This window comes from Ascoidea rubescens (genome assembly GCF_001661345.1).
Source record: "Ascoidea rubescens DSM 1968 unplaced genomic scaffold ASCRUscaffold_3, whole genome shotgun sequence".
NCBI classification, from domain to species: Eukaryota; Fungi; Ascomycota; class Saccharomycetes; order Ascoideales; family Ascoideaceae; genus Ascoidea; species Ascoidea rubescens.
Genome location: NW_017962915.1, coordinates 381,334 through 407,540, shown reverse-complemented (window position 1 = coordinate 407,540; position 26,207 = coordinate 381,334). Strand labels below are relative to the sequence as shown.

The window sequence follows — 26,207 nt, the reverse complement described above, 5'->3', positions numbered from 1 at the left end:
GGTGAGTGAGGTGGTTCTGGAGAAGGAGCTTCGTGGGACTGGAATGGTAGAGAAGAGAAAGAGAAGAAAGAAAGGAAGCAAAAGAAGAAGGAAGAGAATGAGATGAAGCGAATGGAATCATAGAGGACTGTAAAGTGAATAAATATAAATAAATGCTAATATAGAGAGCTTATAGAGAACCAAACCATAAGCAGATAAAATTCATGGCCTTGCCGAGCGCTCGGTTCGCGAACACGTGCAGCAGAGTCAGGCACCGGCCAGCCAGCGGTCTGCCATTGGCCGCCGTGGGTTCGCCAGCTCTGTTCGCCAGCCCAGCGCTCGCCTTTCCTTTTCGGCAGCCAGCTGGTTCCAGAGGAAGCACCACTGTGAGCACTTCGGGAAGCATAGACAGCACTGGGCCCATGAGCGCTGCTTCTGCTGTTCGGCACCGCCACAGTCGCTGGGGTCGGGCGTGCACTCCGCCAGGCTTCGAGCGGGACGCAGTAGAGGCAGCAGAAGCAGAAGCAGCTGGTCTCACGTGGAGATCACTCTCGGGGCGAAAACAGTAACTTTGTACGCTTTCTCGTGCCTCTGTTATTATCATTTCCAGCGTCGGCGTGGAATTTGCCTACACCACAGACCCAGAATCTGCTTGAACGTCACCCCAATATCACCCTACTGTCACCAAATGTCAGCTAATTGTCTCTTGTTCCGAATGTTGTTGAGAGGTATGGAATCGTATTGGATCTTATTGAGTCTTATTGAATGTTATTGAGTCTTATTGAATCTTGTTTCCCGCTCATACGCCGGAGTATCAGCAGCGGTGCATTTTCCACCATAGCGACCACCCGCTAACGAGCCCTCATTGCTCCTCTTTCGCTCGCTTTCGCTGCCGGGTTGAAAAATTGATGCGCGTACGCACACAGATGCACACCCATGTATTCTGACGTAGGTCTGCTATCGCTGCAACTCAATTCCGGAAGCTCTAACCCACCCAACGCAACGGTGCTCTGGGTCCGAGCTACAATTTGCTTTCCGAAAAGCTTCTGCCAACGGTGGTGATTTCGTCGTAGAGCATCGTGGTGAGAAACTTGTGGAACTTTTCTCCAACACATCCCTCCTTGAAGTACTGCGCAGCCTTGTTGATCACCTCCTCGTTGGCCCTGTTGCTCTCGATCAACTTTCTGCTTTCCTCTTCAAATAATCTTGCGACATACTCTTTGTCCACCCTCTTGTTCTCGTCTGTCTTCACATTGAACTTCACCCATTGGTGGAGTTGCAATCGCGAAACCTCTGCTGTTGCTGCATCTTCCATCAAGTAATTGATCGCAACACACCCGACTCCTTTCAACCAATTCTCCGAGTAGATAATGCCGGCCCGAATGTTCAAGCGAATACCTTCTTCACTGATGATTCCTTCATCGATAAATGGCGAGAGTAAGTCAAAGTTGCTGATCTCTCTCTTCTTCTTCTTTTCGTGTTGCATTTGATTGGGCCCTGGGATATACTTGTTGAACACTTCGTAGGCAATTGGGGCAATTCCTGGATGTGCAATCCACGTCCCGTCGTGTCCTGCCAAAACCTCCCTCAACTTATCCTCTTTAATGCTCTTCATCGCTTTGGCATTCATCTCTTTATCGTTCTTGATAGGAATCAATGCTGCCATTCCTCCCATCGCATGCACTCCTCTCTTGTGGCACGTATCAATCAATAACTCAACATAACTTCTCATAAATCCAACACTCATATTCACAAGGCTCCTGTTAGGTAATACAAATCGCTTGTCGTTCTTAAACGTCTTCATGTACGAAAACAAATAGTCCCATCGTCCACAATTCAACCCAGATGAATGTTCTCTCAACTGATAAATAATCTCGTCCATCTGGAAAACAGCTGGCAACGTCTCAATCAACACCGTTGCACGAATGCTACCTCTTTTCATCCCAATGTAATCTTGGGAATAGTTAAATATGTCATTCCACAATTTCGCTTCCAAATGATGCTCAAGCTTTGGCAAATAGAAATATGGCCCACTTTCTTGCTTAATTGTCTCCTTACCATTGTTGAAAAAATAAACTCCAAAATCAAATATTGATCCGCTCATAGCCTTTCCATCAACCAAAACATGTTTTTCATCCAAGTGCAATCCCCTGGGTCGAACAATCAACGTGGGCAATTCCTCTTTATTATTCAACTTGTATTGTTTTTTATTACCCCCTTCTTCTCCTTTAATCTCAATGCTCTTACGCACTGCTTCGTATAAATTAACCTGCCCATTCATAAGATTGTTCCATGTGGGACTCAACGAATCCTCAAAATCAGCCATATATGCTGATACCTTACTATTCAATCCATTGATAACCATCTTCTTTTCATGCACCGGTCCTGTGATCTCAACCTTTCTCTCTTCAAGTCCCTTTCCCAATGATGGCCCACGCCAATTTCTATCTTCGCGAATATACTTGGTCTCCGCTAGAAAATTAGGCAACACTTCTCCTTCATCAATCCTTTTTACAAACTCATCTCGTTGTTTCAATAACTCTAATCGTCTTTCATTGAAATTTCGATGTAAACAGCTCAAAAACACTTGTGTTTCAACATTTAACACTTTTTTACCTTCTTTACTAACGGCTGCTTTAACTTCGACTCCTCTAAGAACATCCTCAACTTTTGGTGGAAATGTCATATTCAATATACCTATAATGTTTATCAAAACAGAAAATAGAAAACAAAATAAAATAAAATCCTCCCTCCTTGTTAAATACTAATTCAACTATCATTTCACATGAATCCATTCTTTTCCTTCTGATATTCCCTCCTCCGTTCTCGCCTCCAATTGGCCAATTCCCGCGCTTTCCTTGCTTTATTTCGACCCTCAAAATCTGGGGAAGTTCTTCCTTCCCCATCTCTTATCTCCGGTCACGGCCCGCTTCTGATCGCCCTTTTCAAAGCAACTCTCTTCGAAATCCCTATTTTTCCATATTATCATAATAGCAATCTTAAAAAAACTAAAAAAACTAAAAAAACTAAAAAAAAAATGAAAAAAAAAAATCCCTGTTATTCATTTATTTACTATTTACTTGAACTTGATTTTTGCCATGTTCTTTTTTTTTTCTAGACTCTTGTTTCTAGACCTTTTTTTTTTCTTTCTTATAATGTACTGTAGACAATTCCCAATTCTTTTAAAAATGCCTCACTGTTAGGCTTTCTACCCAATAATTCCTCTAAAATCTTCATTTCGTCTTTACTTCCTCCTCTTTTTAAGATTATATCTCTGTATCTTTTGCCTGCTGCAGGATCCATGGGATCCTTCTTGAAAATCGAATAATAAATATCCGCTGCAAAGACCTGAGAATACAAATATCCATAATATCCGGATGCATATCCACCTAAAAGATGTCCAAATGATCCATACCCTTTGGTTAACTCTCCCCCATTGCTAATCATTGAAATATCTTCTCTCATTTGATTCCATTCGTGTAGTATATCCAATTTACCAACTTCGCTGGACTCAACTGTATGCAATTTCATATCAAATAATCCAAAATGTAATTGACGTAAATTGAAAATGGCTCCATTAACATGTTTAGTCTTGATTAAATCATCTAGCAATTCATCAGAAATTTGTTTCCCTGTTTGATAATGCGATGACAAGTTTCTTAAAATATTCTTATCCCATGTCCAATATTCAAGCATTTGAGATGGTGCTTCAACAAAATCTCTTGCTACTGCTGTTCCATGAAATCTAGCAAATTGGGTTTTCCCCATTAAATCATGAATACCATGTCCCAATTCATGGAAAAATGTTTCAACTTCGTCATGTTTTAATAATGATGGTTTCTCTTTGGTTGATTTAGTAAAATTGCAAACTAAAGCGCAAACTGGTCTAACATGTTTACCAGTTTTAGGATCAAAATAACCTGGTGCAATACCAAATTTGGCTGCATGTCCATATTTTCCCTCTCTTGGATATAAGTCAAAATAAATATATCCAGAAAATTCTGGTTCTTCAGCATTATCTAATTTCCAAACCGCAAACTGCTTAACTTCTTCATGCCAAACTGATTTATCTGGACCGTTAATTTCAACAAATTTTAAATTGAATAACTTTTCATATATTTCTAACATTTTTGCTACTGTATTTTCCATTGGGAAATATTCTGCAATCTTTTGATGATTGATCTTATATTCCGTTTCAATTAATAAAGTATCGAAATATCTCTGGTCCCAAATGTATAATTTTTCTTCGTTTTTATTATTTGTTACCTCTTTTTTCAAATTTAATAACTTTTCCAACTCGATTTTAGCCAATGGTTGCAATTTAGTCCTCAAATCATTTAAAAAATCTAAAACAACTTTGGAGGTCTTGGCCATTCTTTGTTCTAATGTAAATTCAGAATAATTTTTATAACCCAACTTTTGAGCAAAAATCGATCTCAATTTAACAACTTCGGCTAAAATATCAGAGTTTTCTGGAGTACATTTGTTTTGATCGCCAATATAAGCTCTTTTTCTTGTTTCAGAGACTTTACAGTATTTTAATACAGGAAAAATATCTGGATATTTAAAAGTCATTTTATATTTTTCAACACCATCAATAACCTGTTTTTCAAAACCATTAAAGGTATCCTCAGGAACACCATCTAATTCTTCTTTAGTAAACAATAAGTACTCAGTTTGTTCATTTAAATTTTTGTTATAACGTAACGACAAGTTAGCTAGCTCCTTTGAAATCTTTTCGACCTCCTTTCTTTCTTCAATTGGTAATTCCAAACCATTTCTCTTATAAGTAACATCGAGTTTCCAAATCAATTTTTTCAACTCGGCATCTAAAGCATCATTATTTTGGGTTTCCTTATAAATTTTATCGATTTGTTTGAAAACATCCTCTCTTAAACCTGCTTCAATAGAATAGTTGTCCAATTTTTCTTCTGATTTTGTAGAAGCGTCTCTGATCTCCTTTGATGGAGAAACCGCCCCATAAAATGATAATTGGTAAACCAATGAGTAATTTTCGTTCTCGAAATAGGCTAATGGCTTGATAACAGAGTCGATCGAAACATCTTTCAATGCAGCAACCTTGTCGTCGAGAGCCTTCGCAGACACAATGTACCTGTCAGTCAAAGACAAGATCTCCTCTGGAGTATGTATCCAGGATGGAGCAGGTTGAGGAGGAAAAGAGAGTTGAGGTGCCATATCGTCGGTCGAGTTGAAGTGGAAGTAGCGTGCAAAGTTGTGGTTTTGAAGCCTGTTGTAATTGAATAGCAACGAGTAGTTCAAGTTCTTTGAGAAGAGAAAGTTGCGCATATATACTCAAATCTTCTGGTGGAGCTGGTGGAGCTGTTGGTGATGCAAAGAATGTGTTCTCTGAGCTCTGTTTACAATTGCTGCTTACAAACAAATGAACTGTGCCCAAAAAGGAACTGCTCAAAAAGGAACTGCCCAAAAAGGAACTACCTAGAGTAGGTGATGTTTATTCAGTGAATTATGTTCACTATATACACAAAACTCGAGTGCTAATGGAAACTAGTTCGAGAAAGTCTTCAGTTTTTTTTCGTTGTGATAATGTGCTGTGCTGTTTTGCCTAATGTCTCTCAAATCCATGTTAGCTGGGAGGCTTGAAAAGCCAGGCAGAGTATCTTCTAAACTGTTCCCATGTATCAAAGTATTGATCATCGAGTCCAAATTATTGGAATTGGTGCTGTTTGAAGAGTTCAACAATTCATTGTGAATTATCGCTGAGTTATCACTGGAATTGTGAACATTTTCCAAACCACCTAAATTACTATTCATATTGTTTATGTTGTTTATATTCAAATCATTCATATTGTTCGTGTCCATGTTTATGTTTATATTGTTCACATTGTTTGTATTTCTAACGTCGTTGATATTACTCATGTTATTGACATCATTCATATGTGTAATATCAGCAATATTCTCAATATTATTCATGTCGTTGAAATAACCAAAATTATTAAGATCATTAACGTTAACGTTTTCAAAATTGAAGTGGTTATTATTTCCATTGTTAAGATCGCTTATATTATTTTTAAAAGCCAAATCATCAAAATTTTGAAAAGATGTGTTCAACACAAATGGATCTCTGATATATCCATCTATTACAGGATTCAAATAATCAAACCTGATTTGTCCTGCCTCATCCATTAAATTGGACCAATAGTTGGAGTCAATATTATCCATCATTATATCATCGTCCGGGTCAAACTCACTTTGATTAATAGAATTGAGGAATTTTTGAAATTCATCTCCCAATTCACTTTCTGGAGAAGTGGGATTAACGGGGTTATTGTCAACTTCTTCGTCGTCACCTTTTAAGTTTTTACTACGACAAATTAGCTTGAATTCAGGATGTATCTCAATTAAGTAAGAAATGTACATTTGAATTAATTTTGATAACCTCCATGAAACAAAATATCTTTTTGATAAATCTAGTGTACAATAATACATTTCTTCGACATATTTGAACAACCTTTTACTTAAGTCTAAGCGACCTTGTGAGGCTGATATAGATGAAAGTTGTGTTCTTTTATCGCCATTAACTAACCATTCATATAAGCCTTTAGAATCCTTTGATTTAAATTCATATAGTTTTAGTTCATCAAAATTCGTTAATTTTGTATGAATTCTTATAATAAACGATCCAATTAATTGGAATGCTCGTTGAGCACAAACAAAAACTGATGGAGCTAAAAGCATCTCAAATCTTCCACCAAACAATTCAGATGTATTGTGTGAATAATCATAAGCTACTTTAAACATTATTAAAGCACATTCAACTGAAGCTGCCAAATATTTCTCTTGGAGTTCCGTTTCATGAGACTCACAAGTTAAGAATAATATATAATTTAATATATATTTCACTGATAAAAGATGATCTCTTAAACAAAATTCGTGGCATTTATGACAAATTTCATGGATTCTATTAGAAAAACTGTCATTAGATTCTAACTTGGGAACCGAATCAATCAATTCTTGAAATGATTGAATCTTATAATTTAATATATTATCAATTAATTTGTTACATTCGTTGATTTCAGACCTTTTTGGAGATGTTTTGCAATTGGAACACAAAACCATAACTTTTTTAGTGACTGTGGTTACCTCATATTCTAAATTCATAAATCTAATGACAAAAGTTTCAGAAGGATCAGAAGATAATATGTTGGAGGCCTTCAAATAAGGGATCTCGGTATCCCATTGATTATCATCGCTAATACTCAAAGGTACACCAAACATGAAGGAATGAAATGCATCAAATCTTAGTAATTTGAACCACATTTTTCTCCATACATGTTTCACTCTTTCATCTTCAATTAAGGAAAATTGATTTGGATCACGATGGAGTCCAACCATTTTAGCCATTTGAATAATCATTGCTAATAAAACTGTGGAGTCGGCGCCTTCATCACCATCTTCGGGACTGTAGTATCTATACATTCTTAAAAGTAATAAAGCCTGGACAGATCTAAAAGTTGTCTTTCTAAGTGTTGAAGCTTGAGCAATACAATTTTTTGCATGTTCAATATAAATAGGACCAACAACAGTTTTATTTAATGATAACTCATAAGTTAATTTATCATAATTATAATTTCCAATTTCTTCACTATTTCCATTTCCATTTCCATTTGAATTTGAATTTGATATTTTAGCTGCGGGAACGTTATCATTTGTTGAAAAATCAGAATATACAGTCGGTTTTAAATTGGTTGACAAGAAAGCCACTCTCAACATTATTAAAAAATTACAAAGAGTGGACAAATATGACTTGTCAGGAACCTTAAACATGTAAGAATTGGGTCTTGTGTAATCGATTTTAAGAACTTGATCTAAAGATTCATAAAATAAGCTCTTATCAATGATTGGGAATGTTTGATAACAAACATTAAAAAATCTATCCAACAAGCCATCGACAACTGATTTTGGAGGTAATAAGTCATTGATACCTTTAATTACTAAATCGTACGATGGCGATTTATTAGGATCAAAAATATTTGTCTCATCTTCGGGTATTAAATTTGCACAAAAGGTTACATTTGGATCTTTCAAATTTGCACCAGTAAGGTCTAAAGACTTTTTCAAATTAAAGTATTTCTTTTGTTGATCTTGTAAGTATTTATTAAAGACTCTTGTAACAATCATGTCATTATTTATCATTGCCATATAACTTGTAGGACCAAAATGCATTAATTTACTTTCTTTAATGACCAACATGTCAAATTTTTTGGATAATTCAACTAAAGGATCATTACTATTACCAAAATCATTATGATGTGATTGGTTGACTTTGGGAGCAGTGAAAATGTCAAAAGAAATAAAAGCTTCTTGAGGATTTGATATTGAAGAGCCAGTAGTAGTTCCGCTATTCAAAGAAATGGATGAAGAAGAATTTGAATCGGACAGTTTTCTTGTATGAGATAAAGCTGCCATTAAATTCAATTCCGATTTCCTCAATGATTGAATCTGTTGATTTAATTGCTGATTTTTCTTTTTTTCAGAGTTCAAATCATTTTTTAATTTCTGAATCTCATTTGCAATAGCCCATGGCTGGTCCTCATATATACAATATTGAGTTGTGTTATTTCGAATACAAGCACCACAGAAAGGCCTAGATTTATCACACTGAATAAAATGCAGAAAAAAAACAATTGTTAGTCAAAAAGAAATCGATAGGATGAAAAAAAATAGAAATGGTGGCAGAACTCGATATACACATACTTTCATTTTACGTTTTCTGCAAACAGCACAGGTTGTTGGAATTCTGTGACGAGTTTTCTTAATTCTATTTCGATCATTATCGCTGTTTATATTTGATGTATTGGAAGCGTAAGATTGGTTTGAATCCATTAAAACTTCTTGAGTGAGTTCTGTTGCTGAATTGTAAATAGGAAGGCAAAGATAAAATGATTACTGTTGTTTGTTGTTTGTGAATTGAATTTGTCGCCTCGAAACCTTTTTCTAGCTTGATCTCAGAAAATTGCAGTAATTGTTGATAGTTGTGGCTATTTGCTAATATATATTGCTTGTCTATCTCTATTATCTTCTGCTGATAAAAAAAAACAACGAAGAAACAGCAAAAGTGCAGCTTATATGGTTCTGCTTCCAGAACCTAAAAAAAGGGTTTACCACTACAGACCCCTAACTTTAAACCCCAACCCCAATTTTGTGCTTTAGTGCGTATTTATGCATTACTATACATGTGCATGTCACTTTTTAACGATTTCGACGAAAGAAAGGTCTGGTTGACAAAAGAATGCCCATGGCAACTGACACTGATCCAGCTCAAGTTCAGACTAAATGCCTCTTTCTACGGCAACACTAACAGCTTTTTGGTGTCCCAGCAGCCCCTTCCAATCCCCAGCTCTGGATCTGAGAACCACCTCCAGAACCAGAAGAGCGTTTACCCGGCCTGACGCTTGAATATATGCAAAATTCGCCAGAAAATCACCAAGGTGGTGAGAGATTTGAGCAAGAACTGGGTAGAAACTGGATAAGAAGACTGCGAGGAGACAGATTAGACAGATTAGACAAGTGCCTTATTATATCATATCACACACAATGAAGTTGACAAGATTTCTTATGAAGCTCTCCATGGAGACTGTCCAGATCGAGCTTAAAAATGGGACAATAGTGTCTGGAACAATTCTCAATGTCTCTCCCTCAATGAACATTTCTTTGAAAAATGTCAAAATGACTGTGAAGGATAGAGATCCAGTGTTGTTGAACTTTATTAATATCAGGGGGAACAATATCAGATTGGCAATTCTACCTGATTCCTTGAACTTAGACACTTTGTTGATTGACGAGGTTCCTAAAAAAACAAGAAACAGATTTAATAGTGCTAAAACCAAACCCATCAGATCTTCCAATGATAGTAAATTCAAAAGAGGTGCCAGAGGAGGCAGAGGTGGAAGAGGTGGAAGAAGAGGTGGTAGATAATTATTGCAATTTATCCTATTTATTGGTATGTTATCCAATTTTGTTTTTTACTCTTACTCTTATTTCTATTTTGTATATTATATCAGCGATAACTTATATTAACTTGAATAAATTAAAAATACTCAATTTATTTTTGAATCTTGGTGTTTGTTTCCTTATTTTTGTTAAATATAAATTGCATCGGTTGTGATTAAATTTATTATCGAATAAGATTATTTTAATTGTAGTTTATCAAGTAAAAATAAAAGTAAATGAAAAATTAAACTAAATATAAATAAAAGTAAAAGTAAATAAGTAAACATATATGATAGATTGACAATGAGTTCTACCAATATCTAGTGATGAAGTTGGTGTTTCTGAAAAAGGTATCAATCCATCTTTTTTATCCATTATGTTTTATTATTATTATTATTATTATTATTATCATCATCATCATCATCATCATCATCATTATCATCATCATTATCATCATCATTATCGTTGTCGTTGTCGTCGCCTTTGTCTTTATTTTTGCTTTTCTGTTTGTCTTTTTTATCATCATCTTCTTTTTCTTCATCGTCATCATTGTCATCATTGTCATCATTGTCATCATCATCATCATCATCATTATCATCATCTTCATCATCTTCATCTTTGTCTTTGTCTTTGTCTTTGTCTTTGTCTTTGTTCTTACCCTTGTCATTGTTATGTAAATAATCAGTGACTTCTTCCAAAATATCATCTACTGTATCTTCAATATCTTCGACTATATCATCGATATAGTCCCATAATGATTTTTCACCTGATTTTTCAGCTTCTTTGTCAGTAGATGTCTGAGTGTTTTTCTCATTTATGGATTTGCTACTGTCTTTGTCCAAATAATCTAATCCTGGCGTCACATCTGGCTCAATAGCAGTCAATGTTTCTTCTTCAATGTATAGTGACGATGATGGATTAATCTTTAAATCTTTTCCATTATCAAAATCTTCATCGTCACTCTTTAAAGTTGTCAAATTCAAATATGGATTCTCTAATCCTTCTCTAAATAACAAGTCATAAGTTGCGTTTTCGGGAATAACATCAACCATATAATCAACTCCGGGGTATGCAAATGGATCTCTCCAATCTGATGAGAGAACAGTTTTTTTATTAAAAATATTTATAGGTTTTGAACCATTATTTGATGCAGGAACTAAATTCAATGAATCACATAAGATATTATACACTTCAATATTATTAAATGGTTTTACTTTATGGAACTCATTATCTTTTGATTCTAAAATGTTTTGAAAATATGGACCGCTAGACAAAAAGAGAGCTCTCATCAAAACTTCCGTGTTATTATATCCATGTATTCCCTTTGGTCTATAATCATTATTTTTCTCCTTCATTTCTTTTTTTGTGGCAATGATATAACCAACATCTGGCACTATCCAAATTGGAGCAATTCTGTCATAAAATTTAGAATCAAATCTTGTACCAAAATTCCATTCAACTGGCATATCTTCTTTTTTATAGATTTTTATATGAGGGTTTTTGTTTAATTTCTTTTTATGATTCTTAACTAACTTTTTGTAAATTTTATCAATTTTATGTTTTTTATATGGTCTTAAACCTATTAATGGCCAACCATCAATAAATTCAATTTTATCTAAATCGATTAAATCGTCTAATAAAAATACTCTATCGTTATTAACTTCTGCCATTCCATGATCAGAAACAACAACTAAATTAATGATGTTAGTTAAATTTCTTTCTTCTAAGCCAATTATAATACTTTCAATAAAGTTATCAACATAAGTTAAACCCTTGTCTAGATTTTCACCAGATATGCCATATTTATGGCCTAGAGAATCTATAGTAGGAACATAATTTAATAATAATTCTGGTCTTGTAGCAATATTTCTATCTAACCAACTTAATAATCTATCAACTTTTGTTGACAACAACTCAGTACCATTATAAGGATCTACTTCCATGGGGTTACCAGACTCAAATTGAACTTCTGAACCTGGCCACATATGAACAGCGGTTGAAACACCTTGGTTATAGGCGGTTGTCCAAATTGGCTCACCACCCCAATAAAAGGGATCCAAAGATAAATTTTTGTTGGTATTATGGAATTTGATATCTAAATTAGGATCATGAAAAGTATTTCCAACTATGCCATGATCTGCTGGATATAAACCAGTTATTAAAGTCCAGTGATTTGGGAAAGTTGAAGAAGGAAAAGAAGGTATCATGTATGGAGGACCATAAGACTTTTCAAAAAAACTGTGCATAAATGGAGTTAATTGAGAAGAAATATAATGAGGATGAAAACCATCTAGAGAAATTAAGATTGTAGTTGGATAAAAAAAATCAGTTCCATTGAAAAGTAAAGGTTTTTCATTCGATAAATTATTATAAGCATCGTCAATATCACTGGAATTATTATTTATTTCGCTATTCTTCAGTTTTGATACAATAACTGATGATATAATTAGAAAAGATAAGAAGGCAGTTAAACCAAAAAAATAACCAAATCTTTTAACAAAACTATGGAATGAGAACTTGTTGTTATTATTTCGGTTAAATTGGTTGAGAATTAGATTTAGACTATCATTGCTGTGAGAGCGACTGATGTTGCAATCATTTAAACTGAAAGTCGATTCTGAATCAATGCCCTGTAGTTCGATATTATCACTTAGAGAGTTGTTGTACTTTTTGTTATTGTTTGAGTTTAGATTATCGTAATAATTGCCATTATCATTCTTATTAAACAAGTTATTTATCACATTCTTGAACTTCATTGAGTAAGAGTCTGTCCTGCTATGGTTACTGTGATTAGCTAAAGTGATAGAAGACTCGTAGTCATCGTTGAATATATTATAGTTCAAGTCATTGTTGTCAGCATCATTATCATAAAGCTCAGGATTTGTGATTATGATGTCGTCGTCCTCCTCATCTAGATCAGTTATGGGAACGTCGACTGGGTGGGCAGTGGCCATTAGAAAGAAGGGTTTGCTGGAGGATGGGTTTTGAAGTCAATAGAGAGCAGGTTAGAGCTTGTTCTGGTTGTTATTCAGTGGTATATCTTTAATGGGAGCAGTAAATGGTTCTGCTGAAGCAGCTTTGTTGATGATAGCTCCAGAGGCAGTTGGTGAGGTTCCAAAGCGAGATAGAAACGCAGGACAGAACGAAACTTTGCAGTGTGTGGTGAGGAGCCTTTGAAGCCTTTGAAGACCTACGAGGAAGCTCCACAGCGTCGATGGATGAAGAAACAGAATACAGCTCCAAAACTACACATAGCACACCATGATAGGCCTGGTATTAAAACACAACAGCTGCTCGACAATAAAGAGATATATATATTGCAGCTCTCAGTACAACAGAGTTTGCAATTGGAGATCAAATTTTCATACCGTTAGCCTGATTCAATTACAATCTCCATTTAATCAAAGCGATTTGGAAAATGATCCCCAGTACGATGAATTCATGAGCCAGTACGATGATCTATTCAAGGACATTAAAAACATTCCCACCTTGGAAGAAGGTATTGATTTGGCTGGCGAAATCAGTGAAATTGGTGAAGTTGGTGAAGTTGGTGAAGTTGGTGAAGCGAATGATCTTAGTCAAATTAATCAAATTAATCAGCCCAATAAGTTAATTAAAGCTGGTAAAGTTAATAAGGCAAATGAAGCTGTTGTTGATTTTGAATTAAGCGATTTGGTTAAACAGAGTGGGCCTCATGTTTTTATATCAAAATTACACAATCCCTACTTAAATTTGGCATTGGAAGACTATATATTTAATAATATGCCAATTAAAGATTATCACAATAAAGACAATAATAAGAATAATACTGGCGATGGAAAGAATTTACAGAGTTTCAAAAATCAAAGATTAGTTTTTTACATCAACCAACCATGTATAGTTTTTGGTAAGAATCAAAATGGTTGGAAAGAAATGAATTATCCATTGGTTAAAAGAATGGGATTTCCAACCCTCCGAAGAAAATCCGGAGGTGGGTGTGTTGTTCATGATAAAGGAAACGTCAATTTTTCATTTATAACATCAAAGAATAAATTTGATAGAAAGTTTTTTTCCAATGTGATTATCAAAGAAGTAAATGGCTTTTTTGGTGAAAAACGAATTGACTTGAATGAAAGAGGGGATATAATTGAATTTGATACTCAAAAAAAGATATCAGGATCAGCATATAAAGTATCTAGAGGAAGATGTTATCATCATGGGACCATGCTATTAAATTCAGAGTTGCCAATTATCAGGCAATTATTGAAAAGAGATGAAAGAAAATTAGGTAAGATTGAAAATGGAAGCAGTATTGAGTCAGTTAGATCATCTATAGGCAATTTGAAAATGGATAAAGAAGTATTTATGGACATTGTTATCCAGGGATTCAAGAAAAAAATTGGAAATGGGAATAAAGACTTTAAAATTAATATAAGTTATATTGAAGAGAAACATTTAAATTCAGAAATTAAAAAGAGTTCAGAAGAATTAAAAAATTGGGAATGGAACTTTGGCTCAACACCAAAATTCAAGCATTATCTTTATAATGAAGAATTTAAATTTAAATTAATTTTAGAAGTGGAAAAGGGGCATTTGAAAGGCATTGATATTAAGTTTGATAATGATGAAAACATCCAACAGAATGAGAGAGTAATAGAATCAATGAGTATTTTAAAAGCTATTACTGAAAATAACGATAATAATAATAATAATAATAATATGAATGGTATTAAGACAAGTACGAATACAAATAGTAAAAGTGAGCGCGAGATTAAGATTGTAGATCAAATCGGCATCAATTTAGATCATAAGATTCGATACACTGGATCAGAAATAAGTGGGTTTATTTTGAATGATAAGATAAGTGATTGGGTAGGAAGCTGCATTGATGGAAGTCTGTGAACGAAACTAAAATTTAGAAACAAGGCTGCAATTTTTTTTAGTAAATCATTATGGAAAAGAGTTGTAGATTAATAGATTTAAATAGATATATAGGCTAAAAACAGAGAAAAATAATGATAAAAAAAGCAATAGAACACAGAATCTCCAATTAGTATTAGTATTAAGATTAGATGAGATTGTATTAAATTGTATCTAATAAAAAGACCAAAAACATAAATTATAAATTAAAGATTAATAACAAAATCAAAATCAAAATCAAGAAGGCAAATGAGTAAAAAACAAGGTAAATTGAGGGCAAAAAAAATTTATCATTGTAGAGTAAAGCAACATAAAATAGCGATAGTAGACAAAAGGATGACATAATTATTTGAAGACATTTTTAATTTTTTCAAATAATGAGGGTTTTTTTTCAGGTTTTTGTTTATCTTGTGATAGAGTGGTATCAATCATATTTCCATAACCACCTCTTCCAATACTTTTGATTGGGGACAATTTGACTTTACCACTTCCATTTGATGTAACTGGTTCAATATCCTGGGCAAGTCTGGCCTTGTCAGGATCGTCATTTTTGACCATATTACCAGCACCACCTCTTCCTGTGGTGTATCTTGGTTGAGATTCAGGAATGTGAGGAGTGTCACTGCCCATAGGGATTAATTTGGGACTGCTTGGTTTGCTGTCAGTTTTGACTATATTTCCAGCACCACCTCTTCCAATGGTGGTAAATTTGGGGGCTTCTTCAGACATTGTGGTGAAATAAAGTGGATAGAAAAGTGTGATGTAACGATTGGTAGTGGTTGAGTGGTGGGAATACCGATATTAACAGTGTTGATATTAGTATAGTGTAGTGTAGTAAAATGAGATTGGAAATGTATGAAAAAGAAAAAAAGAATTAGGCAGAGACTGGGAATCTGGAAAATACAGCGTCTTTTATAGTCTTTTTTTAAGTGATTTTCTTTTTTTTTTTCTCTTTTAGATTTGATTATAAAAGATTAAAACAATAACGAAAAACAACAACCCAAATCAAAAACGCTAAAATGCCAGAAAACAGAAGAGAGCATTTAGTGCAGTCTTTAAAATTTTCTAAGATGAAATTGTCTTAGAAAAACACCATTCATTCAATGACACTTTAAGACTGGTTGGCACATATCTGCGCTATCCGGATTTGACTTAAAACAACTTTATTGGACGGATAAGACAGTCTTTTCTTAGCGGGAGACCTGCGGGTGGTGAACAAAGCACCTGTGCTAGTCGGACGTGGATTATAGTATAAAAAAAGTGTGAGAGTGGGACAAAAAGATGAGTAAATATAGACATTAAGAAAGAGAGGTTTGAGGGCAACGTAAGCAAGACAAATGAAGAGAAATGAATAGAAAGTACACAACCATTAACAACAGTAGAATAACAGGGCAAGATAAAACAGCAAGAGAGATAAACGAAAAGGCTTATTAGAAAAAAAATGGAGAGCTTTAAAGGGTTTTAGAGGGTTTTAGAGAGTTTTCAGATCTAGAAAAAGTTTTTGAGTTTCTTTAATATTGAACCATCGTGGCTCTTGGAGGAACTCTTGGACTCACGACTCACACATCTGGAGACTGAAGAGGTTTTGGAGACAGTGGTGTCGATCATATTTCCAAATCCACCTCTACCGATGCTTTTGTATGGACTTAAGGGTTTGTAGGTGTAACTGCCGTTGGATCTAATTGGCTCAATATCTTGGGCTAGTCTAGCCTTGTCAGGATCGTCATTTTTGACCATATTACCAGCACCACCTCTTCCTGTGGTGTATCTTGGTTGAGTAGCTGGAATGTGAGGAGTGTCGCTACCCATTGGAATTAATTTGGGACTGACTGGTGATTTATCCTTAACCATGTTTCCAGCACCACCACGGCCAACTGATATGTATACTTGGTTTCCAGACATTTTGGTAGATATAAGTTATAAGTGAATGGGATAATGGGGGTAATCGTGAAGTATAAATTAGTTATTAGGTATTAAAATTGGTTGTTTTATTATTTATTATTATTTGTTATTATTTGCTAGTATGATATAATAAGAATTTTGATTTAAATCAAAGAAAAATTAATATATTAGAATATGAGATGAGAAAAAAGAGAAGAAATATGTGTAATTACTGAGAGAAACTCATGGTTTTATATTTTTTTTCATTAACATAGAAATCAACTATATGGGTGATGGGTGGTAGTAATGATGAGAATAAAAATAAAACTGTGAGTAAAAATAAAATTTCCTTAAACTTTTATTTCAATTGTATTGGAATCTTAATAAAATTCTAATAAAAATTACAATAAGTGTGCAATAAAATCGCAATAAAATTGTCAGTAAATCACAGTAAATTGGAAAAACAACAACGAAAAACTTTTAAGAAAAATTTTTGTTTTTAAATTTTTTTAAATTTTTTAACAAAACCTGGGGAAAAGCATGCAAAATTGGAAAAATATGACAAAAAAATGTATAAACAGAAAGAAAATTAGCACACAACACAACAGTGAAGTTTTTTTCTTGTGTTGGTTGTTGAATTATTCCTTTAATAAGGCTACAATGAGCCTACAGACATGAAAACCCTCATTCAAACTTGACATAATAGAATTGCAAATACTTTGTGAATGAATAGTGGTTAATGGAAGTGAATTTAGATTAATTTACACATCACTTTAAACGGTTTCGCTTTTTTATTTCTATATTTTAACGTTGAAAAGATGTCCATGTCATTCCTTTTTAGCTCATTGGCAACATTCTGATAGCAGGGTGGTTTCGCAAGGCCACAGCGCAAAGCACGCACCCGCTGTACCCGTACTGTGGCCCCGCAATACAGCGCAGAAATTTCCGCCAGGCGCAGGGTCTTTGGGGCCCGCCAGACCCCAAATGGGAGCGCTTTTGCCGCCGGGGCCACGCACAGAACGTGAGCCCCCGTTCCTCGTGAGCTCGGCGTGAGCCCAACGTGAGCAGCCGTCCGGCAAGACGCTGTTCGGCAAGCGCACCACAGCAGGGGTGTGTTCGGCCGACCGTTGAAGAATTTCCTTGAGCACGTGCATATCCTGAAGGACGCACCATCGCACTGGTCTTTGGAAGCGGGTTTTGTATATACATTCATTATAAACAGACAAAAAGATGGCATAATAGAGAAATAACATGATGCTATGACATGTTCTGATCTGTTCAGCTGGAAAAGTGTCAAGGGTTTTGAAAAAACAATAGCGGTGGCAGTAAAGTATAATGCAAAAAAAAAAATCAAAATTATAACTCCGAAAACGATCAGCTTGAGATTTATTCCAGTTCATGTCCAGTTTATATAATTCTATCCGGCTATACTGGATTTTACTGGATTTGGGTCGTGTTGCTTATTTTATAATTCTCCTTCCACTTCTTTGTCTTTTCATCCAATTGCTTCAACACATACAACAACCCATTACTGCTTTTCTTAATATTATCATCAAATCTTTTATGTGACCATTTTTCAATTCGATCTTTGATTCCTAGCCCTTTGAATGTAGAACTAAACTTGACCTGGCTTTTAACTATGGTTTTCTTGATTATGCTATCAAAGTAGTATTTGGAATACTCCTCAATCTTTAATATTCTGGTATGGTCAAGGTTTCTTGTATATAACTTCATTATTTTCTTTTGGGGATTGACTATACTCTTTTCAATAATCCATGATCTGTTGATGTTTTTCAAAAATGGTTTCGCCCATATTGGCAATCTCCCTTCTTTCATTATCAACCTCGTCCTGTGTAGGTTTCCCTCACTATCAATTCGATTTTCTATTGTATCAACTGACAATACATGTGTGGAAAACGGATTAGGATATTTGTTGTATATTGCTAGTGAAACTGTCTGGAAATTGTAGTTATACTCATTTCCATTCTTATACCATAAAACCATTTTGATTCTCAGTACTGATGTGCTACTATTTGGCTTTTTAGTGATACACTTGTATGATTATATGACCAAAATAATGTTTTCTTGTGTTTCTAACTCACTAATAATGCTGCTATTGCGAATGTAGAAATTGAAACTTGGTGAATTCTTGTTTTTTTTTCAAACTCCCTAAACCACGCTGTCTATAATTTTTCGCTCCAAGACTACTGCAAAAATGATGATCTATTTTCTTCTGCTGCTAAATATTCTCTTGCTCTGTGCGTTTTTCAGCTTCTTTGTTCTTCTTTATCTATGTTTCCTATCTCCCTCCAGTGTTTTAATAATCGAAGCACTTTCCTCCAGAAAAAAGGTCGTTTTATTTGTAATAACTTCTTTTCATTGGTCCGGCACGGCAGATTTTTCATGTCTCTCCTTGCCGGATTTCGTCTAAATGCCGGTCTTAATGAACGTGAAACTACTTAATAACAATAGGCACATATACTGACTGTTTGACTATTTAGTTGTTTTATTTGCTTTCGTTATCAATAAATTTTTCTGTTCTATTTGCTTACTTTTGGAATTGCAATCACTATAAACCATTCTAATCTTTATGGAACACACTCGTTACCATCCCATTTTACTATCATAACATTACAACTCCAATTCCACTTCCTTCTTCAATCAATTTAGTATGTTTATTGATTCCACCCAGAATGGGAAATGCCTTATAATTGAACAAATAATAGTTCAAATACCCATCACCTAATCCAAAATTCAAATCTTCTAAAAACAACGTATTATCTTGAGATGTTAAAGCATTAAACACATCAATCTTAAGCCCTTTATTAATAACCAACGCATTCTTCATTAACAACTTTAATCGAGTTTCCAATTCTTTCTTACTACTATCATGATCTGTTCCATAATAAAATAAATACGAAATGTTTAACTGCTCGTGTTTGGGAACATTTAATATTTTAAATGGCAAAAGATAAAATGAAAAGAAATCAGTGATTTTCTTATTGCTTTTATCTTCAACAACATAAGTATAAATCACCTCCTTACCTTTTAATAACCAATGTTTCAAGTCTTCCTTATCAAAGACCTGAATTAATTCATATTTGGCTTGAAATTTATTATATAATTCAAGCACTTCATCAACATCATCCTCAGTCATCTTTCTTAATCCTTCAAGTTTAATGGCTTCGTTATTCTCATCTATATAATACTTCTTCACCATGTCTTCTTTAGTACTATCTTCTGGTAAGCTTGAAAATCCAACTTCATGTAATTTTTCCCAATTAATCGGTCTGTGTGTATAGCGACATGTTGAAATTGGACTTGGTAAAACAATTCCTGCTGTATATAATGCTTGCCAAATATCATATCTATTCACTCTTCTTGTGATTTCTTTGATTAAAACTGGTGTTAATCTTTTACTTCTTAATTTTTTATGAACACATAAAAAATTAATTTCAACTGATTCAATTATCTTATCATGTAATTTCAATCTTAATGGAATAGCTGAAATAAATGCAACCAATCTTTTAGAACTTTTGACACGAACTCCAACATGCCAATCTTTTTTCCATCCTGGAGGTTTTAATGCCCAATCAAAAAATTCTGCTGAGTATTTAAACCTAAATGATTCACCTGAATCTTCAACATAATTTTCATGTAATAGATTATAAACCTCATCAAGCTCTTTTGTACTTGTTAAATCTAATGTATCCCATTCAAACCCTTCTAATAATGGCAAGGGCTTTTCTGATATATCTGCAACAGTTTTACGACTATCAATTGGTCCTTCTTGAGATATTTTTTCATCAAAGGATATAACAGGTTGAGTCTTCCAAAACTTATAATCTTTCATTTCTTTATGTTGGGCCTCAGTTAATTCCTTTCCCATACTTAACATTTCCAATAATTTCTTAATGGAATTAAGATTTGGTTTATTAGGTGGTTGATCGGACATGATTTAATTTAAGAGCTTTTAATTTTCTATAATTTTTATTATTATGATTATTCTTATTGCTAGTAATATAAAGAAAACAAAGGATTAAGTTTATTTTGAAGATTCCTTTACCTGTGTTTTGGTTGATATATTATATGAATTATTGTTGCTGTTAGTTGAAAAATATTTTCAATGTCAGCTTTATTGCTTTTGCTGGAAGTTAACACCGTTTAAATTTTAAAAGATTAAGATCAAAAGATTAAATAATCAAGATTAAATAATCAAGACTAAGTAATCAAAAGATCAATAACCAATCATTATATAAATCTTAATTCTATTGGTTTATTTAACAGCTAACCATTTTCAAATTTTTGTTCATTTTATCTTTTAGTTTCGATTACTTGTCAAAATGGATATGGACCAGACTTCAGTAGATGATCTCAGATCATTGGAATATCTTATTAATGAACTATCTGTTCATTTAATGGATGCAAGAAAACAAGATGATGAAGTTGAGAAAATTGCAAGATCATTAGCCGATGATGTTAATGTGAATTTTGATCAGTTTATAACGAATTCTTTTTTAGAACCATACAATAATAGTCCCGACAATAATATAATTAGCACAGATAGTTTATTGCAAAAATATGAAAATTCAAATTTAGCTCAGATTGTTGAAGAAGATGAAGAAGAGGAAAAAAAAGATTCTGAAAGAGATCTTTCAATTAATGGAGATAAAAGAAAGAAAAATAAAATGAGAGATGGCGATTCAAATCAAAATAAAGATAAAGATAGAAATAATGAAAAGGACAAAGATAAAAACAAAGAGCAAGAGAAAGAAAAAGAACCGGATTATGATAAGGAGATAACTAGATTACAAGAAGATAATTTAATTTTACAATTAAGAATTCAGAGAAATGAATTTTTATCGACAAAATTAATTAATTTATTGAATCAAGATAAAAAAATCTTAAATACAATTAATAGCTCAGCAAGAGAAAATTTTGAATTAAGACCAAAAGTCAATCAAGAATTAATTTCCATTTTTGCTAAAAAACATTCAAATTTAACTGAAAGAGTGGCTAAATTAGAGGAGTATAATAAAAATTTGGATAGAAACTTATTAAACAATTTGGGAATCGATATTAATAATGATAACTATGATATTTTTTTGAAAAAAATACTCACAATAATGGATAATGATGAAAAAAAAATCAGTAATATTGAAAAAAACAATGATGAGTTAATTGAGGAAATTAAAGATTTGTTTCAGAAATCCTCATTATATGCAAAATAAGCAAACAAACAAAAAATTGTCTTAAATATTTGATTTTACATCCAATAAAGGTGTAATTTGTTTTTTGGTTTTAATTGAACCAGTTGCAGGTCAGTTATTGAAAAGAAAAAAACAATATTATTTTTTGCCTTTTTTCAAATTATAGTAGCTTCAAATATTTTGTGCTCTGGTATTTGGTTTAGATTATGAAATCAAAAGATTTTGCTTTACTTTTGGCAAAAGCCAGACACTAGTACAAGACGAAACGATGCTTTCCACGTTTTTTTTGATGAAACTGGGCTGGTTTCTATTTTAATAGGATATGTAGACCTTGAATCAAACAACTCGTGTTGCTTCTTGTGGTCTCACCTCAATTGGTGCCTGAGTGGTGTAAGAGAGAAATAACAACATATTAAGGAAATTGCGGTTATTTCCAGTCAATGGGGCCAGCCAAAAATGCAAGTACATTACCATATTCATCACTGTCACAAAAAACTCAGTGTCTTTGGTTTGGGTCTGTAATTGTATACCAACTCTATATTAGCTTATACCAATTTGTACTAATTTAATTTACCAATTACCTCTATGATCTTCAACATAACCCTAGGGCTCTGAACTGTGATTTTTAGTGAAGGTATAAATAGCTGAACTATCAAAAGCATCAGAGACTGTAAATACCAAAGATATCACATCAGGGACATTTGGTATTATTCCATAAGTGCAAAAATGACCAGGAATACCATCTCTAGGTATGCATTCTGAATGTTCTCCAGATAAGGTGCAATGACATACTAACAAGTCACTGTGTTTTTAACAAAGAAAATTCAGGGCATGCTTATTTGATATGGATGGGTTGCTCATCAACAGCGAAAGCAAATACACTGAAGTTACAGACGAGTTACTAGCCATGTATGGAAAGGGGCCATTGACTTGGGATGTTAAGGTTGAACTTCAGGGAAGACCAGGAAACGAATCTACTGCGTTTTTGATCAAGAGCTATGATTTACCTATTTCTCCCCAAGAAGTTTACGATATTTCATTTAAATTGCAAGAATCTAAATGGCCAACATGTGAATTTTTGCCAGGAGTCTTACTATTATTGAAGAAACTCAAAGAATCAGGAGTTCCAATGGCTGTTGCCACTTCTTCTTATAAATTAAACTTTCAAAGAAAGACATCTCATTTGAAAGAATTTGATTTATTTGATGGGAATATTATTGCAGGCGATGACTCAAGAATAGGCAAAGGAAGAGGAAAACCCAAACCTGATATATGGTTATTATCATTGAAAATGTTGAATGAAAATCTCGGATTATTAAATACAGACAATAAAATCAAACCAGAAGAATGTATGGTATTTGAAGATGGGAAACCTGGTGTTTTGGGTGCCATTGCAGCTAATTGTTATGTTATATGGGTCCCTGATGTTAATGCTGTTAAAGCAATTGGAGAGGAAAACGTTTTGAAAATTATTGAAGGTAAAGGCGAAGTTCTTCTGAGCATTAAGGAATTTGATTTTAAAAAATACAACTTTTTTTAAATTGGAGTTAATTTCGAAGACTAAAATTAAATCCTTTAGCGAAAACTTTGTTTTTCCTTTAATTAAATTTTTTTTGTTACAAATTTACTGGTAGAAAAAGAAAGAAAGAAAAAGAAAAAGAAAAAGAAAAGTTTCTTTAAAAAAGTAAAATTCTATTTGCATTTTTGATGATGACATTAAATTAATATTTGTTTCAAGTTATGTTATATATTTTATTAATTATTTTTTTTTATAAATCATTTATTATTTATTATCGATTGTTTTTTATGTTTTATGTTTTAAATTTTATGTTTCATGTTTGATTTTCCTTTTTTTCAAGTTTTTTAAATTTGATTTTTTTATGGTTTATAACCTAAAAAGATAGAGTTAGTTCCCATATGAATACACTAAACATGGTAGTAATGATACTAAGCTAACAAAAGAAAGAAAAATTTATTGAAGACAACTTTTATTTAAAAAAAGTAAGAAAAAAGACACAGTATATGTAAAAGTAGTATATAATCAAATAAAACCAAAAAAAAAATTTTAATTTTTGTAACGAAACACTAAAAAAAGAGTAAAGAAAAAATTTAAGCCCATCCCAAACAGAAAAAAAAGAATCAATGTATAAAAAAACATCAGTCAAATAAAAAAACAGAAACAAAACAAAACAAAACAAAACAAAACAAAACAAAACAAAACAAACAAATCCTTAAAATGTAATTTGATTTATAAAACAAGTAATTTAAAAATTATAATTTTTTTTTTTATTCAATTTTTTGTTCTTTGTTCATTTTCCTTTGTTTTTGATTTCTTTATAAATGTATAATCTAAGTTATATGAATCGAATGAATTTATTTTAATTTTGTGAATGAAAATGAATATTGAAATTATGGTCTAGTCATAGTTAAATTCCATTCAGCTAGTTCCTTTTCATGTTCTCTTTCGATTGCAAATTGTACAGCTTCTAAAACATTTTCACAAGTATGCTTTGGTTGATAACGAGGAACAGTGCCATTTTGATAAACACCAGTTTTAACCAAGATCGAGAACCATGAAGCATCATGAGAATTTGCAAATCTAATATCTGATTCTGGAGTATCACCAACAAAGTAAACAGTTGAGGCAGGAGGAATATCTAGTTTTAATTTTCCTGACAAGGCTTGAACAGTCAAAGGTTCATCATCGGTATCACTTGTTGAAAAGTAGTCGTCTTCATCTTCGTCTGAGATATCTGAGATAAAGGGGGAGTCAGTGTTGTCAACATGCTCTTCAAGGACATCTTTTCTCCAGTTTGTTAAAACCTTTGAAGTATATCTAAAGGTGCCTCTTTGAGGTTTACCGAATCTTGTAACTTTTAATTCCTTTCCAGTGTGTTCTCTATACAAAGCAGCGATAGAAACTTGTAAAGCGCCCATACCATATCTTGATAGTTTGTAATTAGTTGCCCAAACGAAATCTGAGTGAGCAAAAAACAAGCCTGGGCCTTGATCAAAAGTATCGGAGGCAGTGCCCATGTAACCATTTCTGGATAGCAATAATTCAAGAATAATTTGCTGATCAGCAGCCCAATTTCTGGAATCAGCAAAAACTAGTATGGCGTCTATTTTAACATTGTTGAAATCACGATCTTCAGCGAATTTTAGCTCTTGTTCAGTAAGAGTGTGGTAAGGAGTGACGCTTGGGTTCCATTTCATTATATCTAGGGGAGTGACAACATCTTCAAACCCGTATTCAAGGGCCACATTTCTGCAATCGTTTCCAACACCACCGACTACCAAAACAGTTTTAAAAACGTTAATCAAGTCCTTCATTGGAGTATGGCCCTGTATGACTTGGTTTTGAGCAACAGGTACGTTTAGTCTTTTGGATAAATCCTGGCATCTTGCCTTTTCAGAGCGACCTCCACCATTAGTGACAAAAATGTAAGGGACCTTTATGTTGTAAGGATTGTCGCCGTTGAGCATTTTGAGAGCGGTTTTAGCCTCGGGAATTGTTTCGGGGCCCTTGACAATAACACCATCGATATCGAAACAAAAGGCATAAGAGGCTACTCTTTGATGGTCAATAACCAGTTTTTTCTGAATTCTTGACTTATTTATCGAAGTATTTCTTGAAATACCAGCAGAGATTATACTAGAAGATCTAGATCTTGAGGCAATGGACGAGTTTAGTCTGGTCAAACTTGAGTAGTTCCATTGGTCGGATAGAGACAAAGAAGAGACTTTTTCCTTTCTGGGAAGTGGCTGCATTTGATCTATGTTGTCGTTGTTCAAGTAGGAGTAAGACATATTTGGTTTCATGGCGGGAGAGGCCATGGGGGTTGTCTTAGCAGTATCAATTGAGTCAGTGATAAAGGAATTGGATAGGGAATTACTAAGAGAAGTGATGGAAGACATGACAAAGGTATTTATTGGTGAGATGATCGGACTATGGTATGAGTGATAAGCAAGCCGTAGGAAGTATTGAGATCAGTTGGTAGAAGTGTTGACAAAGAGGAAACAGAGATGTATTTATATTTTCGGAAAAAAAGACAATTTTTCAGACGAAGGAAATATAAAAGCCAAACTTAAAGAGGAAAGATGAGCCAGATAAAAGGCAAAAGTCAGGGCAGAAAAGAAGATGCTTATATAGCATTTTTTCCAGCTGGGATTCTGGAATAGAGCAAGATAGAGTTGGCTGATACGGACAACCCAACGGGAGCCATTACCACTATCGCGCTAGCTCAGACAGGCCCAAACAGGTTC

At 33.6% G+C, this 26,207-nt stretch overlaps 14 protein-coding genes across 14 annotated transcripts; 5 read left to right on the top strand and 9 right to left on the bottom strand.

Moving 5' to 3' along the window:
* Positions 1–1,000: 1,000 nt before the first annotated feature.
* ASCRUDRAFT_32369 (malate synthase) lies at positions 1,001–2,665 on the bottom strand (the record flags this gene model as incomplete). The annotated part of the gene is made up of 1 exon (XM_020190354.1): positions 1,001–2,665. One exon carries the CDS (start codon positions 2,663–2,665, stop codon positions 1,001–1,003), a length of 1,665 nt encoding a protein of 554 aa, XP_020048609.1.
* A 345-nt stretch (positions 2,666–3,010) lies between these two features.
* PRD1 (metalloendopeptidase) lies at positions 3,011–5,331 on the bottom strand. The gene has a single exon (XM_020192794.1). The coding sequence runs from the start codon at positions 5,284–5,286 to the stop codon at positions 3,130–3,132; it is 2,157 nt and encodes a 718-aa protein (XP_020048608.1). The 5' UTR covers positions 5,287–5,331; the 3' UTR covers positions 3,011–3,129.
* An 85-nt stretch (positions 5,332–5,416) lies between these two features.
* Positions 5,417–9,020, bottom strand: ASCRUDRAFT_55435 (uncharacterized protein). Its single transcript, XM_020191159.1, has 2 exons — positions 8,716–9,020; positions 5,417–8,619 (listed from the first exon to the last, which is right to left on the bottom strand). Exons 1-2 carry the CDS (start codon positions 8,842–8,844, stop codon positions 5,506–5,508), a joined length of 3,243 nt encoding a protein of 1,080 aa, XP_020048607.1. The 5' UTR covers positions 8,845–9,020; the 3' UTR covers positions 5,417–5,505.
* A 535-nt stretch (positions 9,021–9,555) lies between these two features.
* SMD1 (mRNA splicing protein SMD1) lies at positions 9,556–9,936 on the top strand (the record flags this gene model as incomplete). The annotated part of the gene is made up of 1 exon (XM_020194429.1): positions 9,556–9,936. The coding sequence occupies one exon, from the start codon at positions 9,556–9,558 to the stop codon at positions 9,934–9,936; it is 381 nt and encodes a 126-aa protein (XP_020048606.1).
* Positions 9,937–10,325: 389 nt separating this feature from the next.
* Positions 10,326–12,905, bottom strand: ASCRUDRAFT_32468 (alkaline phosphatase family protein; the record flags this gene model as incomplete). Its single annotated transcript, XM_020190362.1, has 2 exons — positions 10,326–12,513; positions 12,703–12,905. 2 exons carry the CDS (start codon positions 12,903–12,905, stop codon positions 10,326–10,328), a joined length of 2,391 nt encoding a protein of 796 aa, XP_020048605.1.
* A 709-nt stretch (positions 12,906–13,614) lies between these two features.
* Positions 13,615–14,832, top strand: AIM22 (putative lipoate--protein ligase; the record flags this gene model as incomplete). The annotated part of the gene is made up of 2 exons (XM_020189657.2): positions 13,615–14,596; positions 14,714–14,832. Coding segments are annotated over 2 exons (1,101 nt in total), but the record flags the coding sequence as incomplete, so codon positions are not given.
* A 363-nt stretch (positions 14,833–15,195) lies between these two features.
* Positions 15,196–15,579, bottom strand: ASCRUDRAFT_69112 (DUF3602 domain-containing protein; the record flags this gene model as incomplete). The annotated part of the gene is made up of 1 exon (XM_020191629.1): positions 15,196–15,579. The coding sequence occupies one exon, from the start codon at positions 15,577–15,579 to the stop codon at positions 15,196–15,198; it is 384 nt and encodes a 127-aa protein (XP_020048603.1).
* A 759-nt stretch (positions 15,580–16,338) lies between these two features.
* Positions 16,339–16,752, bottom strand: ASCRUDRAFT_6897 (DUF3602 domain-containing protein; the record flags this gene model as incomplete). Its single annotated transcript, XM_020191609.1, has 1 exon — positions 16,339–16,752. One exon carries the CDS (start codon positions 16,750–16,752, stop codon positions 16,339–16,341), a length of 414 nt encoding a protein of 137 aa, XP_020048602.1.
* A 1,416-nt stretch (positions 16,753–18,168) lies between these two features.
* On the bottom strand, positions 18,169–18,735 carry UPS1 (Ups1p; the record flags this gene model as incomplete). The annotated part of the gene is made up of 1 exon (XM_020190348.1): positions 18,169–18,735. The coding sequence occupies one exon, from the start codon at positions 18,733–18,735 to the stop codon at positions 18,169–18,171; it is 567 nt and encodes a 188-aa protein (XP_020048601.1).
* Positions 18,736–18,841: 106 nt separating this feature from the next.
* ASCRUDRAFT_133757 (uncharacterized protein) lies at positions 18,842–19,258 on the top strand. Its single transcript, XM_020189062.1, has one exon. The coding sequence runs from the start codon at positions 18,947–18,949 to the stop codon at positions 19,160–19,162; it is 216 nt and encodes a 71-aa protein (XP_020048600.1). The 5' UTR covers positions 18,842–18,946; the 3' UTR covers positions 19,163–19,258.
* A 96-nt stretch (positions 19,259–19,354) lies between these two features.
* NMT1 (glycylpeptide N-tetradecanoyltransferase NMT1) lies at positions 19,355–20,686 on the bottom strand (the record flags this gene model as incomplete). The annotated part of the gene is made up of 1 exon (XM_020190388.1): positions 19,355–20,686. One exon carries the CDS (start codon positions 20,684–20,686, stop codon positions 19,355–19,357), a length of 1,332 nt encoding a protein of 443 aa, XP_020048599.1.
* A 388-nt stretch (positions 20,687–21,074) lies between these two features.
* ASCRUDRAFT_6895 (uncharacterized protein) lies at positions 21,075–21,962 on the top strand (the record flags this gene model as incomplete). The annotated part of the gene is made up of 1 exon (XM_020191605.1): positions 21,075–21,962. One exon carries the CDS (start codon positions 21,075–21,077, stop codon positions 21,960–21,962), a length of 888 nt encoding a protein of 295 aa, XP_020048598.1.
* Positions 21,963–22,664: 702 nt separating this feature from the next.
* On the top strand, positions 22,665–23,656 carry ASCRUDRAFT_74709 (haloacid dehalogenase superfamily protein; the record flags this gene model as incomplete). Its single annotated transcript, XM_020192793.1, has 2 exons — positions 22,665–22,690; positions 22,761–23,656. The coding sequence occupies 2 exons, from the start codon at positions 22,668–22,670 to the stop codon at positions 23,479–23,481; spliced, it is 744 nt and encodes a 247-aa protein (XP_020048597.1). The 3' UTR covers positions 23,482–23,656.
* Positions 23,657–24,241: 585 nt separating this feature from the next.
* Positions 24,242–25,967, bottom strand: ASCRUDRAFT_74708 (HAD-superfamily hydrolase). The gene has a single exon (XM_020192792.1). It carries the CDS (start codon positions 25,857–25,859, stop codon positions 24,351–24,353), a length of 1,509 nt encoding a protein of 502 aa, XP_020048596.1. The 5' UTR covers positions 25,860–25,967; the 3' UTR covers positions 24,242–24,350.
* Between the last annotated feature and the right edge of the window lie 240 nt (positions 25,968–26,207).